This window comes from Triturus cristatus, chromosome 1_1 (assembly GCF_964204655.1).
Source record: "Triturus cristatus chromosome 1_1, aTriCri1.1, whole genome shotgun sequence".
NCBI lineage: Eukaryota > Metazoa > Chordata > Amphibia > Caudata > Salamandridae > Triturus > Triturus cristatus.
Genome location: NC_140579.1, coordinates 889200082 through 889216142, shown reverse-complemented (window position 1 = coordinate 889216142; position 16061 = coordinate 889200082). Strand labels below are relative to the sequence as shown.

Genomic DNA, 16061 nt, shown 5'->3' with positions numbered 1-16061 from the left:
GTTATCTGGTGAGAGATATGCCCGTTGTACAATGTATGTTTGAATCAGTTTAAATTTGGAGCATCTCGGAATATATGTTGAACTGGCCAAAATAGCATTCCACTCCTTCTCCATCCAGGGTGTACCCCTGTCTTCTTCCCAGCGAATGTGGAGACTCAGCATTGGTTTCAATGTATGTGTCACTAGCCAGTGCACTATGTGGGAGCCCGCCCCCATGACATATAAGTATTGAATTAGTAGGTGCGTAGACGGCTTGGTCGTCATGTCTCCCCAAGAGGCTGACAGGGTTCTGATCAAGGAGGTGTGCAATAGAAATTGTCCTGCCGGCAGCCCACTTTCTCCTGCTAGAGCAGCAAAGGTAAGTAGTGTGCCATCTGAGAACAGGTCACCCAGGGTATCTACTCCTGCTGCATGCCAATGACTAAGAGCTTCATCGGAAGTGCCAGACCTCCCTCTGGGTGTCCCTAGGAGTGGAAGTATTGGGGCGTATGGGAGTGTTGCCGGGGTGAGAAATAAGCTCCGCCTATAGCATTTGTATGCCAATGCCAGGTGGAACTGAGATGGTCGCGGGGGTCTATCAATGGGGTGAAAGAGGTGGTAGATTTGTGATTGGGTCGAGGGCTGATGCAGGGTCGCCGTGTCTTCCAATCCCCTGCCATCAAGCCAAACCTCCGGTTTAAGGTATGTGTGTCTCCTGGAGTAGTGCTATGTGTATATGGTGGCGCTTCCGATATGAATAGATGTGGTATCGGCGCGACGGGTCATGCAGGCCCGCACATTCCACGTTCCTATCCGTATTGAGGCCATATAGAGTGAGAGAGAGAAACGCACAATGTTCCATCAGGCCAGAGGGCGTGGAAAGCCAATAGTGGATTTGCACAGATATATGTGGAGTTATCGCTGCTGCATGGCTGAGGTGAGTGGTCTGCATATCTCGGGATGTGATGGATGGCAAAACAAACATTTAAACCATATATAATAATAAATACCAGAGGGACGAGTGTGCAACAGGCAACAGCCCAAACAAATAACAAAAGCAGCATACAATCAACGTCCGGGGGGGACCAATATGCACAGCAATATACTAAATAGGAATAGTGTGGGATATGTCTCCTCTGGATACCTCGATTGCCTCGGCCTAACCCATATTTTCTGGGATGTTACATCTGCATCATGATTAATGTTCCCCTGGGAGCAGGTGCCATTCGGCGACCCGCCTAGGTGTCCCGAAGCTAGCCAAGCGATCAGTCCCCGGCAACCCACCCATTACTACAACAGCGACGCAATAATAAGAGCCTAACAGCTCCTATCAGGGAATACAATGCAACAAACAAAGATAGGAGTCCTGATACTTGTGTGGCATTGGAGAACAGTCCTTTCCTGGGTTGCGAGGGTTTTAATTTAAAGGCAGAACATAAAAGCATCAGAGTCTCAAACTATCTAGTTGGAAGTCTGCGGGGTGATCCGGGGCAGATCACCGGAGGCTTGGGAAGCAGAAAAACTGTCTGAGAGATCATCGTCACTTGGTGGTCCGTGTCTATCGGAAGTTGAATTAGCCTCTTCATCTGGCGTCCCTCTGATGCCCACCACTGCCTATAGGGCTTGTTGTTGGCCATTCAGGATCAATTCCGGGGCTGGGCCGAAGGATCGATAGCTGGGGGCCAGGGACTTTCTGAGCACCCTGCGGTGACGTCGCAGAGAGGCATCAGATGCCAACTCTCTCCTGCTCGCGGCAGAGGTACCGCCCCCTGAGGAATTGTAAGTGTCCAGCCATTCTTCTGCCCCTACTGAGGTGGTAAAAAAGTGAGTTTTCCCATTCGCAATCACCCTGAGTTTCGCCGGAAATAACAATAAATACTTGAGATCGCATTGCCTGAGTCGCCGCTTCACTGCCATAAACGAATAGTGCTGCCTCTGGACTTGCATCGTATAGTCTGGAAAGAACATGATTTTTTGGTTATCTACTTGGACCTCCTGTAGTTTTCTTGTGCCTTGAAGTACTGCGTCTCTGTCCCTGTAATTCAGTAAGCGAATCAAAAGTGGACGGGGGTAGGAGCCCGGTGGGGGGGGCCTGGCAGGTGCTCTGTGTGCCCGCTCCACAACAAAATACGGAGAGAGGGTGTTCTCAGGTAGCAAAGATCGAATCCATTGTTTCGTGTATGCCACCACATCCCTCCCCTCTGTTCCCTCCGGTAGGCCTACCACGCGTAGATTGTTGCGTCGGGCGCGGCCTTCTGCGTCTTCGGCGCTTTCCTCCAAGAAGCTGGCCAGGTCAAGGAGGCTCTGAATCTGCTTCTCTGCTGTGGAGAGACGTCGGCAACGACCCCCTCAGTGGAGGCAGTGCGGTCTGCCAATTTGCGGTGATCTGCATGAAGCAGGGTGAGGTCAACTGCCACTTTGTAAATTTTATCTTCGAGGGATGCACGGATCTGGTTCATGGTTTCACCAAGTTTTTCAACTGCCGCTAACACTGCATCCAATTTGTGCGACATCGGATCCATTGCATCTGAGCCCGCCATCTTGTCAGCCTGGGCCCGGGTCTGCGGAGGTGGGGCCGCGATACCTCCGATGCCTGTCTTTGCGCGCCTCCCTCGCGACATGAGGGCACCGCTAGTCTCTGGCGAGCAGGGAAGACGTGAACGCGGTGTAGTGCGTGTTAGCGTAGGGCTGGTCAGTATGATTGTTTTCGTGAAGGTATCACGGGAAGGAGTACTGTATCTGCCAACGTCACCAAGATGCGCTCACATAGGGAGTGACACTCTCCAACTGGATGACCCCAGCGACTTCGGAGCAATGATCTCCGACTTCCGCAGCGCGCGGTGCCTCTTATTTTACACACAGTCCCAGACACAAAGCTTCCAGCAGTGCAGGGCAGGTCAGTTCCAGAGCACAGTGTAATCATGGGCTTGCTGCTTCCAGGGCTGGGGGGGTCCCAGTTTCCATGCAGAGTGGCTTATGCGTTGGTCAGACCAATGCCACTGGATTAAGCCGCTCCTCCGCACCCCCATTACAGGTCTCACCCTCTGTGTGCGACGTCCTCCGCGTCGCCAGCCTCCGCAGGCAGCGGCATCTGCATCCGACAAGGACAACGCAGTCGCCGGGGTCAGAGAGGGATGGCGGGGAGGACCGTGAGCAGCAGTGCGCCAAAACCTCCAGTCACGCGTCCGTTCGCCCACTGCAGAGAGAGAGCACTGTGTCGACGAGGAGAGCCGCTTAACGGCCGCCACATCCCCCCGGGGATGTGATGATTGGCAGGATGAGCAGGCGGCAGGCACCACCACTGGATCACAGGCGGCCGAATACTGAAGCGCGTAGCTGCGCCACCGATCAGCGCCCAGGGAGGTCGGAGCCGATCCCCGGCATTGCGTGGCCAGCGGCGCCCGGGGCCTCAAACTCTGTCCACGCGGCTCTGGTGTTGGGGAGGCGCACCTCAGGTCCCTGCAGCCCCAGCTCCCCGCCGCGATCTCCGGGGCACGGGCCTGCTCCCGGGACTTCTGCGGTGGTCAGCGACCCCTCCTGGATATCAGGAACAGATACATGAGTCTGATAGCGGGAGCCCACGATGGGGCTCTACATGAGCGCGTCTGTCGCCATTGCTGGCCAAGCCACACCCCGTGATAGCAATATCCCATGTTGTGGTGAGAGTCTGATTGCTGGGCACTTTGCATTCCAGTAAAAGTCGAGAGTGATTCAGTATTTGTCACATGGTGAAAAGTCCGCAAATCAAGTAGGTACATAGGGGCAGATTTACACCCCCCTGCGCCACCAGTGCATCACTTTTTGTGACGTACTGGTGGCGCATGTTACTGCTCCATATTTACAAGGATAGGAAAAGCCACCCTGCGTGGCTTTTCCTGTCCTTGTTAATACGGCCCCTTAACACGCAGCACTTTGCGTGAAAGGGGCGTTCCATGGGTGTTGCTGTGGGTGTTCCCACGCAACACCCATGGAACAAGACACATTTCCAGAATTATGAGGAATCGTAAATCTGGAAATGCGTCTGAATGCTACGCCACCTTAGGGGTGGCGTAGCGAGATGCAACGAGGAGAAATTTTTTAATTTCTCCTAGTTTTTTCCTCTTTCAAAGCGTGCTGCATTCTACAGCACGCATTAAAAGAGGAAAATGCCTGTAGTGATTGTTTTTGAGCAGGAAGGTGCCCCTTCCTGCACAAAAAAAATCTCCCCACGACACAGGCATCCTTGCACCATGGTGCAAGAGTGCCTGTGCCAGCGCATGGCTGTAGTTTGTGCGCCGGCACAGGAATGCAACATATTATTGTAAATATGTTGCATCCCTGTGCTTTGGACGTGCCGCAGCGTGGCACAGCCAAAGAGCTTGTGTTGCTGCGGCACTTCCTTGTAAATCTGCCCCATAGTTTGCGCAGCGCTATTCCTTATGACGGCCTGTACTGCAGAACCTAATTTAAAAGTGGTTTTAGGTGGGGAAATGCTTTGGAAAGGGGAGCGGGTGTATAGTGGGGCATCCCCATCATTTGTTTTTAAAAGCAGCAATCACTGTGAAGCAAACCTTGGCGTCGAGAGTGAATCGGTGTTTGCCACACGGTGAAATGTCTGCAAATCCCTGTAACTCTGTCTTTGCTGCAGACCGAGCATAAAGACTGGAGAGCAATACAACAGGCTGGTAACTATCTTGCTGATAAAAACCCTCAGCCCGGGTAGAGTGGAATCTCTTGCAGGTCATACAAGTTCGTATAGCTCTGATCAAAATATCCAGATGCACCCTTTAGCTCAAGGTAGGAGTAACATTTTCTCCTAAATCTGTTCTAACTTTAGGGCAATGAATCTAGAACGGTTGGCCCTACTCTTTCCAAAGACCATCACTTTGGTCTTGCTGACATTCATTCCAAGTTTAGGTTCCCAATGCATCCAGAATATGTTGAAGTCCTATGGGTGTTTGACCCAAGAGGGTTAAATCATCAGCTTAGGTTAGGAACGATACTGGTAGCCCTCTCCCGTCCCCAGTTTAGGTGGGAATCATTTGTTCTGTTGCAAATACTTGTTCAAGTCAGCCAGATTAAGTTTAAGAAGTATGTGCCTCAGGCTTCCTTTTTACACCTTGCATGGGAGTGTCCCCGGGTGGCGGACTTCTGGGTCAATTTATTTTCGGCCATACGCACCATCACTGGTCACTCCTTATCACAGACACCCCTAGTTGGCCTACTGGGCTATGTGAAGCATGTGTCCCACGGGCGGCGTCGATTGACCACCATGCTCCCACTCCTGGCCAAATACTGATTGGCCATGCACTGGGGAAGACGGCCTGTCCCCACCGCAGAGGCTTAGTTGCCCAATGCGACCTACTGCCAGGAAAAAATGTCCAATTATTGGGAATTAATGGAACCGCAAAAACTGTCCCATGGATATTTGGGAACCCCTACTAGTTTTTTTATGACAAAGAGATTCACACACCCCGCCAGACATAGGGGACCCCAATTACGGAGATCTCCTCCCCAGGCCCTGAAAATGCCCACCTCCAGCACAGTCAAGGCCCAGCATGCCCCAATCCTGATGCCTGTTAACAGTGTGCAAGGACCCTTGGAGATGTGCGCTCAATTGAATGTTGGTCATACTCTGGCGAGTACCACTTCAGAGAAATACAAAGTTGTAATGGCTAAGTGTGAGGTCTTCCACGATTGGGCTGATGTGTTATGTATCACTGTACTTATGATCGCCTTGTACTGTGCACCCATTTCCATATTCTCCCCTGCCCCCCCTAATTGCTGATGTTGGAGCACTGTGTTTATTTTCAAATACCAATAAAGAAATAAAAAAATATATCTTCTTCTGTACAGCGAAGAGCTCTGGTAGGAAGTTAGGGCAGCCTAAGATCTGAGAGGATGGGGACTCTTGAGAAATGCATAATCTTATAGGCGGTAGCTTCAGAAGGAGTCCCGATGAGGAGCAGAACTTAGGAAGGTCCAATAGTAGCCGGGCCGCTGAATTCTGGACCGATTGCAGCCTCTTCAGAATTGATTTTTTACTACCCAGATACAAGCTGTTGCAATAATCAAGTTGTGACAGGATGAGGGATGGATAATCACCTATCAAATGTGGGGTTGAAAAAACAACGATGATAGGTTTGAAAGGGGTAGGGCTCAGCAAAGAGCCCTGTGGGCCACTGTGTTCCAATGATCTCAACGAGGAAGAGACGGGAGGAGAGAGAACCTGAAAAGAGCAGTTGTTCAGTAAAGAGGCAAACTAGGATTGAGCCTTGCCGCCGACACCTATATCGCAGAGGTGCTGAAGGAGCACCTTATGGGACACTGTGCCAAAAGAAGCACTCCGGTCCAAAAGAATGAAGACTGCAGAACCGCCCTCATCAACTACTCTTCAAAGGGATTCTGTAACTCTCAGTAAGGCCGATTCAGAACTGTGGTTCGACCTGAAACTGTTTTGGGATGTATCCAGAATGTGATTACTTTCTAGGAACTCCGTTAGGAGTTTATTAACATGCTTTTCCACAACTTTACCTAGGTAAGGGACCAGGGAGAAAAGGGGATAATTTTTGGATTTGATGGGGTCAAGAGATGATTTCTTTAGGAGGAGTATCACAGTAGCCATAGACAGAGAGAGATTGGCCACCTTAAGAAATGAAGGGAAGATGCCCTCTGGGAATTTAAGGACAAAGTCTGGTTTAAGGGCGTCATCCGGTTGAATGGGCATACCTTTTCTATGCTCTCCAATGGTTTGGCTTTGGCCCCAATTTTATATCCCTAATTTCTCTCCTTTATTCTAAACCTAAAGCAGCGGTTTGTGCCAACGGGTTGATATCCCCTTTTTTTGATTTAGGAAGAGGGGTTCGTCAAGGATGCCCCCTTTCCTTTTTAACCTAGCCCTGGAACCATTTTTATTAAAATTACGCCAGAATCCCAACTTGCATGGCTTCCAGACGCTTCACTCTCATATTAAACTTGCAGCATATGCAGATGATATCCTGCTCTTTATGTCCCATCCAACTGACTCAATCCCTACCTTCTTAGCGGAAGTAAAGGCTTACTCTGACATTTCGGGGTACAATTTGAACAATGATAAAGGTGAGATTCTACCTTTAACAGAGTTCACGTTTAAACCTGATTTTCTTGATTCCAATTTTACTTGGGAGTCCTAATCACATTAAATATTTGGGTTTACATGTCGCGTCCTCAATTTCAGATACAGTTTCATTATGCATGAATAAATGTACGCAAAAGATTTCGGATCTAACTACCAAATGGCATCCCCTTTATTTATCATGGTGGGGCCGCCTAGATATGATGTTATCACCCATAATCATATACACTATTTCTAATATCCCAGTTCCTATCCCGCAAAAATTCTTCAGGAAAATTAATTCTATTCTTTCCTCATTCCTCTGGAACAATAAGAAACCTCGAATGTCTATACACAGATTAATTCGCCCCAAATCTGAGGGCGGAGTTAATTTTCCTGACTTTCCAGCATACCAAAAAGCGTTCCTTCTCCGTCAAGCTTCGCTGTGGTTTACGGGATCCTAAAGACGATTGCCCCTTATGGACCACAATCAAGCGCCTCTTGTCCCCTTTTTCTTTCAATGAATACCTTTCCTTTTCAGGCAAACCGCAAACCCTATCTACTCCCTATCTAGAGTGTAGGAGACCATAATGTGAAAAAAGTGCAGAGGAAGAGGGGCAGAGGAGGATTAAGAATGACAGGTAGTTAGACTATGGATGAACCCAGTAAACGGAAGACAAGAAGGGAATACCACGTCCCACAGCTTACCTCTCAGAGCCGTTGAATCTTGTATTGTTGGAAATGTGGTTGTGAACATTATGCACCAGTTTCTAATCAATGAAATAAAAAAGGGAATTGAAAAGCTTATCAGAAGAGTAAAGGACAACAGTACAGACATTAACAGGGCTCAGGTTGAAATGTAATCTCCTACTGCAGTTACCCACTAACCCCACCATGTACTTGCATCCTCATCCTGCATCAGTTCCTATTAATACAACGAAGAGCAAACTATGAGGGCAACTACTAACACTCATCTTGTGTCTGTATGATTATGTTATGATAGTCTCTGTGGGTAACTTCCACCTTGTGTGCCTCTATAACGTTTGTACTATAAAAGCTGAGGAGTTCAGTCTCCTCCTTGAAGCCTGTGTGATTTGTGTTGCTGTTCGCTCTGCATGGGAGTGTGTGGAGGAGGAACAGTTGGAACACCGCTGTCTAACCACGAGTGTTCCGTCTTCGCAAGCCCTACTACGCATGCCTTAACTACGCATATGCCTTAACCACATTTGTGCGTGGTTAAGGCAATGCGCGGTAGGGCTCTCAGATGGATGGAGGCAGGATGAGATCGTGGGGAGGTAAGTGGGGCTGGGGGTGTTTAGTGGGATGGGAGGGTCAGAGTTGTCTTGTGGGCTGGGGGTTCAGGGGTTGTCTTTTGGGCTGCGGGTGGGGGATTGTCTTGTGGGCTGGGGGTGTCAGGGTTGTTTTGTGGGCTGGGGGTGGGTGGGGTTTGTTTTAAGTGGGGCTCGGGGTTAGGGTACTTTTTGTAGGCTCGGGGATAGCTCGAGGGAGCAGTTTTGTGGCCCAGGGGGGTTGAGGTAGTTTTCTGGGATGGAGGTGGGTCAGGTGTAGTTTCTGGGCTGGGGGTGGGTAGGGTTAGTTTTCTGGGCTGTGGGAAATCGGGGCTAGTCTTCAGGGCAGGGGATTTGGAGGTCGTTTTGAGGGCTGGGGGGTTGGAGGTAGTTTTGGTAGTTTTCAGGGCTGGGGCAAGTTTTCAGGGCTGGGGATCAGGGGTAGTTTTCAGGGCTGGGGGAGTGTTGGCGTAGTTTTTTTAGGGGTTAGGGAATAAGACCTCAGGGGAGAGGAAGGGGAGGGGAATGGGTAATCTGGGTAGCGTTTAGGGCTTAAGGGAGGGGGGGCAGTGTTTAGGGCTGGCCAGGGTCAGGTTAAAGGACAGGGTTAAGGGACAGGCTCTTAGGAATTAGGGCAGGGGGAGGACACAGCATGGGGGTTGCACCTCAGGGCAGGTGGGGGTGGGGGAGGGAGTTTGTACCCTAGGGCGGTGGGGGGGTGATGACCTTACCCAAGCATACCCCTTAATCATGCATGCCTTTACCATGGAAATTCATGGTAAAGGCATGCGTGGAAAAGCAATGTGTGGTTAAGACGCAGTCGTTATTCAGACCGCGTGGTTTAGGCATGTGGGATTCAGGAACTCGTTCCGTCATACAACCGTGTCGAATGCTCCTTTGATCGCACATGATTTCATAACATGTTAAAGTAAGCGGTACCTTTTACCACCAGCCTCTCTTTGACTTAAACTCTGCAGGGAGCTGCCTCCTACCCACGGTGTCTGTAGCGCTGCAAGGTTCGGTGACTTTCATGCCCATTTCTCAAGGAGTCTGTCACAGACTGGAGTATGTTTTTTGCCATCTATTGGAGGTTCTGATATATAGATGGCACGGTTGTGAGCTTTGTGATATGGCATATATAAGCTGTGTTGTGTGCGTGCTCAGTGTTACCTAGGAGGACGTCTGCTGCCTAGTGGTACTGTTGTGCACAAAGCTCTGCAGAAAGTCCCCTCTAACAGCACATTCCTGTATGACTAGTGTAACTGTACCCTGTATGGCTCTCCAGTTCACCCTAAGTGCACCAACTGAGCCAGCTTGCGTTCTGTTACCTTCAGCTCCCCATGAAGCTTTCTCTCTAGTGTCTCTGACTATTTTTACTTTGATATTTGCAGGGAATGATTTCTCCTCTTTTCTACCTACCTTCTGTTATTTTAAGCAACACATGTCGGCGTGCTCCAAATCACACTATCTGCCTGTGCAACTTGTGCTGCTAACCTCATGCACTTGTATTAGTTTAGTTAAGGCCTAAAACACCCTCTCACCCTTTCTGTGACATGTGTAAGTAAAGCACAGTTGCAAATCCCCTGCTCTCCGTTCTCCATACTCACTGAGAGCACCAGGTCCCGTTTCCTCCTGGAGTTTTTCTGCCCGCAGCTTCGTGCCTTGAAGTGAGGACCGAGGTAGATCATTGGAGGCGGTTGGGGGGAGCATGAGGAGCGCCTTTCACTACAGCTGGCCCCCGCCTCTCCCGAGCTATCAATCACCATGCCACTTGGGCTCAGGGAGTCCTCCCACTGCAGGTAGTGCTGTTGCTGTGACGTAGGTGCCTTCAAGGCTGGTTCAGCTCCTAGACCTGTTTCCGTCGCTACCCGGTGAATAGCGGCTTGAATGCCCGGCGACAGCTGTCTGTTGAATGGCGGTGCTGGCATCCTCTGGAAAGAGCCATCAATGCCAATAAACTCCTCAAGGGTCTACAGATGGAAAAGAACCAAGAGGAGGTTGGCAAACAGGAAAGTGGAGACGGACAAAGCTTCTACCATGAGTACAGAATGCATAACACAATCAGCCTCTGAAGGGGACGCAAATGAATGATCTTTAAGATGATGTAGCACGGCCTGAAAACAAGAATTACATTGAAACCTTAAAAGTGACAGCTACATCAAGAATTAGTGAAATATACCATTGGAAGTCCTCAGGAGAGAGCCATACTAAACTTCAGGATAATATAAGACACCTTCCGAAGGAGACAGTCATAATGACACTGGTACAAACCCCGGTATAAACATTTGATCTCAGGGGTCTCATGGAATACATACCTTTTGACAGAAGTCACATTCACCCTGACAGCTACTTTCTCCTGCACCTCTGCCAGCAGCTCAATGATGGGTTTATGAAGCGCAGCTACTCACCTGAAGGTGTCTCAAGGTGCTGGGGGGTGGGGGAGGGTGCAGCCACTCGATGTTCACGGCGATTCGTCGAAGAGCCAGGTCTTGAGATCTTTCAAGAACTTGGAGAGTGTTGGTGTCTGTCGGAAGTGGAGAGGGAGGGTGTTCCATGCCTTGGCTGCGAGGTGGTAGAAGGAGCGTCCTCCTGTTCTGGTCTTCTGGATGCGTGGTACAGTCGCGAGAGAGAGCTGGGGTGAACGGAGGGATATTTGGAGTGCGTGAAACGAGAAGCGATGGTTCATGTAGGCGGGTCCAGTGTTGTGGAGGGCTTTGTGAACGTGGGTGAGAAGTTTGAAGGTAATTCTCTTCTCGACAGGAAGCAAGTAGTGTCCGAAGGTGTTGGCTGATGTGGCAGTGGCGCAGTAGATTGAGTACTAGTCTGGAGGTGACGTTCAGGATGTTCTGGAGTTTGCGAGGGAGGTTCTTGTTGATCCCGGTATAGAGTGCGTTGCTGTAATCCAGTCTGCTGCTGATGAGGGTGTGGGTGATGGTTTTCCTGTGTTCGAGGGGAATCCAGTTGAAAGTCTTTCGGAGTAGGCAGAGGGTGTGGTGGCAGGAAGAGGTGACAGACTTGATCTGACGGTCCATATTGAGTTCAGAGTCCAGGATGATTCCGAGGTTGCGTGGATGGTTTGTGGGGGAGGGAGGGTCCCCGTGGGTGGGAGGGCCACCAGGTGTCGTTCCAGGCGGCAGGGTGTGAGCCCAGGATGAGTACTTTGGTTTTGTCCATGTTGAGTTGTAGGCATCTGGCATCTGGCGACTGCTTCCATTCCTTCTTGAAAGTTGTGTTTGGAGATGTTGGGTTCGTTGGATAGGGAGAGGATGAGTTGGGTGTCATCTGCGTACAATACGATGTTGAGTCCGTGAGATCTGACGATGGATGCGCGCGGGGCCATGTAGACGTTAAAAAGGTGGGGCTGATGGAGGATCCTTGGGGGACTCCGCAGGTGGTAGGTGTAGGTTCCGAGTGGAAAGGAAGGAGTCTGACTCACTGCGTTCTGCCAGAGAGGAATGAGCGGATGCAGTCGAGGGCCTTTTTAAGGATTTCTGCGGCGTGGAGGCTTCGGGCTAGGGTGCGGTGTGAGACTGTGTTGAAGGCCGCGGAGAGGTTCAGGAGGATGAGGGCCAGTCTTTCCTCTGTCGAGGAGAGAGCGGATGTCGTCAGTCGCAGCGAGAAGGGAGGTATCGGTGCTGTAATTCTTCCTAAAGCCTGATTGGGAGGAGTCGAGGATGTCGTTTTCTTCTATGAAGGAGGCAAATTGACTGTTGAGGGCTTTTTCCATGACTTTGCCGGATACGGGAGTAAGGAGATCGATCTGAAGTTCTTGAGGTTGGTGGGATCCGCCAAGGGTTTTTTCAGGAGAGGGTTGATCTTGGCATGTTTCCAGTCATCGGGGAAGGAGGCGGTCTCGAAGGAGTGGTTGATGATTAGTTGAAGCTCGGGACGATGATGTCTGCGGCTCTGTGGTAGATGGGGTGGGGGCAGGGATCTGTGGGGTCCCGGAGTGTATGGTCTTTCATAGTCTTTAGGGTGTCTTCGATGCTGAGGGCAGTCTAGCTATCCATTGTCGGCTGCGTGGTGTAGGGGGTGGTGAGAGTGGGTTCCTCATGAAGGTTGTTGTCGTCGAAGTTGTCATAGATGGTCTTGATTTTGTGATGGAAGAAGGCGTGGGATGTCGGTAGTCTCACTGTTGGGGTGGGCTAACTCCTTGATGATGTCGAAAAGTTCGTTGCTGTTGTGTGCATGGGTGGAGATGTTGTCCTGGAGTGCTTTCTTCCTTGAGTATCTAAGGAGTTTGTGGTGGGCGGTGGTGACTGCTTTGAAGTTGTTGAGATCTGCTAGGGTTTTGGACTTTCTCCATAGCTTTTCGAGGCGTCTGCAGGTTCATCTAGATTCTCAGAGTTTGGTGGAGAACCCGCTGGCTCTCTTGGCGTGTGGTGGTAGAAAGTTTTCTTGAGGGGGCGATGGTGTTGGTGTAATCGGTGATCCAGTTGTGTAGGGTACGGCGGCAGTGGTAGGGTCGTCGTCTGTGGCGGAGGAAGTGAAGCTGCTGAGGGAGGTGGCGATCTGATCGTCGGAGATCTTGTACCAAATCCTGCGTTGGAGCTAGTGTGGGCGTCTGTGGGAGATGTTTGTTTTGAAGGTGAAATGGACGCAGTGGTGGTCTGTCCCTGGGAGTTCGAAGGTGTGGCTGAAGGTGATGGAGTTTCCTGCTGTGAAGATGGGGTCGAGGGTGTGTCCTGCTGAGTGCATAGCTTCTGGTACAATCTGTATGAGTCCGATGTTGTTGAGGTTGTCCAGGAGGGAGTGGAGTTGGGGTGTTGGTGGTTGTTGAAGTGGAAATTGAGGTCTCACAGCAAGGTGTAGTCGGTAGATGTGGTTTGCGAGGGGGGTCTGTAGATGAGGGTGACTCTGAGGGTGGTGGTCGGGCTGGTCTGTATCTTGAAGTGGAGGTGTTCCATCAGGTCTTTGGGCCCGTCAGTGTAGGTGCTCAGACGGAAGTTGGACTTGTGAGCGATGGCAAAGCCTCCCCCAGGGCGGTTGGGGTGGTCCTTCCAGGTGATCTTGTAGCCTTCAGGGATGCTGATTGCAATGTCAGGCTTGAGGCAGCGTTCGTCCAGGTTTCGGTAAGGAAGGCAGCATCAGGGGTGGTGGTGTCGAGGAGGTCCTAGATTTCCACGGCGTGTCTGTGGAGGAAGCGGAACGTGAGAGGGTGCATTGCAGGGTTTTGGGTGCAATGGAGTTATAGATGGAGGTTGGAGGTGGGTCCTGGGTCTCGGCGAAAGTGGAGTGGCGGCAGTGTTGGCAGGTGAAGGGTCCGTGGGAGTCGATAGGTGAAGAGAGCTTGCAGCTGTACTTCTTGCCGACGTTTAGTGCGAGAGAACCGAGGATCTGTTTCATTGGCGGTTTGGAGGACCAGGGTTACTGTCGCTGGTCGTGGTCGGGTCGCGGATGGACGCAGACAGGCTTGCCTTCAGTGTGCCAGTGGCGTGCCCACTGTGCGGCTGCCATTAAGTAGGGGTCGGGAGGGCAGGCCAGCTGGGAGGCGGGAGTGGGAACATGCAGGAGCGGGAGGGGCTGCGGGGGCAGCGGTGGCGGGAAAAACGGTAGAGGGAGGCAGAAAGCGGGGAAAGAAGAGGAGGAAAAATTAGATAAAGATTAAGTAAAGGAGAATATAAAGTAAAGAGAAATTAAAGAGAAATGAGGTAAAGAAAAAAGGAGAAAGTAGATCAGAACAAATGAAGGCAGGCAAGCGGCTGGAAAAAGCGGAGCAGACGGAGGACCAGGCACAGGGCCTCAAACCGCAGTCAGCAGAAGAGAAAGGCAGAGGCACTGCGTAGGTGCACCGTTGGTGGAACTGTGCGCTGGGACAGAAGAACCCAGCAGCTCAATCCAGTTCCACCTATGTCCTGGCAACCTAATGCTTTGCTAAGAAGTGGAGAGCCGCAGCCTCTTGCATCTGCCAGATCTCACTTCTCAACATTTGGGGAAGGGTGGGTTAGGAACCCAACCCATGCATGCAGAAAGGGACAACACAATATAGTAAGTCACAGAACCAGCGATGCCTACATTATTTTTATCCACCGAAATGTCATACAGCGTAGTACTTTTTGAGGAACTCAAGCCCTTCTGTTCCAGAGACAGAGCCTCATGACAGTAAGTGGAGCCCTGTGGCTCCTCAGTTGCTAAATCCTGATCTGAGCATGGCTCCTATCAACTTCAAAACACAAAGCTGCTTTCTTTCAAAAGGAGAACTTGATGTTGAGGCAGAACAATATACACTGAATGATGAATACTTTCCTCTGTGGTGTCACTCCTTTCATGGTCATGGCAGATATGCAGTGTCAGGCCGTGCTCCAACCAGTTACTCTGTGGGCCTATGATTACAAATGGTGCGTTTTATTTTAAGTGTCCCACGCACCTTTGCAACAGATCGTTTAGGGTACTGAGCTCTTTGTCACATGACGGAGTGTAACTGTCCCTTGAAACTTGATATCTCAATGCTTTGGATTTGTTGTGTCATCCAATGTACCTGCATAACTGTGTCTTAGCTTTGCTGAGACAGTCGGATGTGTAAATGAGGAGTGAATGGGAAAAGAGTCCAAGCACTACCTATTCATACCTAATTTGAATGTACCTTTCTCCTTGTGATTAGCTACAATATGCACCTAAGTTCTTGCTTCTCTTAGTCCAGCGGTAGTCAAGATCCTGATCACTTAGGTTATATTTCACCAACTTTTTTCCATGAATAGTTGTTCCTCCCTCCTCCCACCACCTACTTAATGGGGGGTCGCAAAGCGGCCACGCTGCTGGCGTGTCAATCGCAAGCCAGTCTGCACCGGTTCGCGTTTGAACAGTGCCCAGGCTAGGACCTCTGGCTCTCCTACCACTCGAAGATGGATGGATGTCATTACATCGCATACTAATACCACGCATGCCATTACAACGCGGGTATTACTACGCGATGTCAATGACAACGACATGCCATGACCGCAAATTTTTACCTCGACTATACCTTTACCACACATGCCATTACAACGTATAAGGTATACTCGTGGTGAAAGTTTGCAAGGTAAGTGACTACCCTACCCAACCCTCCCCCGCCCCCCAGTCCTCTCCCTACAATAATACTACACTACCCTGCACGACCCCACGACACTAGACTAAAACACTACACTACACACTACCCTAAACCCTAATGCACTACACTACTCAAACACTACCCTAAAACACTACACTACACAAACTCTACAACAGTACCCTAAACCACTACAACACTACCCTAAAACACTACACTACACAAACACTACTACAATACCCTAAACCCTAAAATATTACACAACCCTAAACCCTAAAACACTACACTACACAAACACTACAACACTACCCTAAACCCTAAAACACTACACTACACAAACACTACAACACTACCCTAAACCCTAAAACACTACACTAACCCCTAAAACACTACACTACACAAACAATACAACACTACCCTAATCCCTAAAACACTACACTATACAAACTCTACAACACTACCCTAAACCCTAAATCACTACACAAACACTACTACACTTCCCTAAACCATTAAACACTACACTACCCTAACCCCTAAAATACTACACTACTCAAACACTACAACACTACCCTAAACTACTATACTACATAAACACTTCTAAACTACCCTAAACCCTAATACACTACACTAAACAAACACTACAAAACTAAACTACACTACAAAAATACACACTAAAACGTTATAAAAAAAAACCACA

The 16061-nt window shown here is 49.9% G+C and overlaps 1 protein-coding gene across 4 annotated transcripts in view; it reads right to left on the bottom strand.

Annotated features, from left to right (window-relative positions):
• C1_1H14orf93 (chromosome 1_1 C14orf93 homolog) overlaps positions 1-16061 on the bottom strand; it is a 726790-nt gene that overhangs the window by 462134 nt on the left and 248595 nt on the right. For all 4 annotated transcript variants that reach the window (XR_014980887.1, XM_085650686.1, XM_085650692.1 and 1 more), the window contains exons 3-4: positions 9948-10310; positions 7760-7821 (exon numbers count right to left, since the gene is read on the bottom strand). Coding sequence is in view for 3 of the 4 variants with exons in the window: in XM_085650686.1 (XP_085506812.1) it covers positions 7760-7821; positions 9948-10310 (425 nt within the window). In the remaining variant the exon portion in view is untranslated. The remainder of the gene's footprint in view (positions 1-7759; positions 7822-9947; positions 10311-16061) is intronic.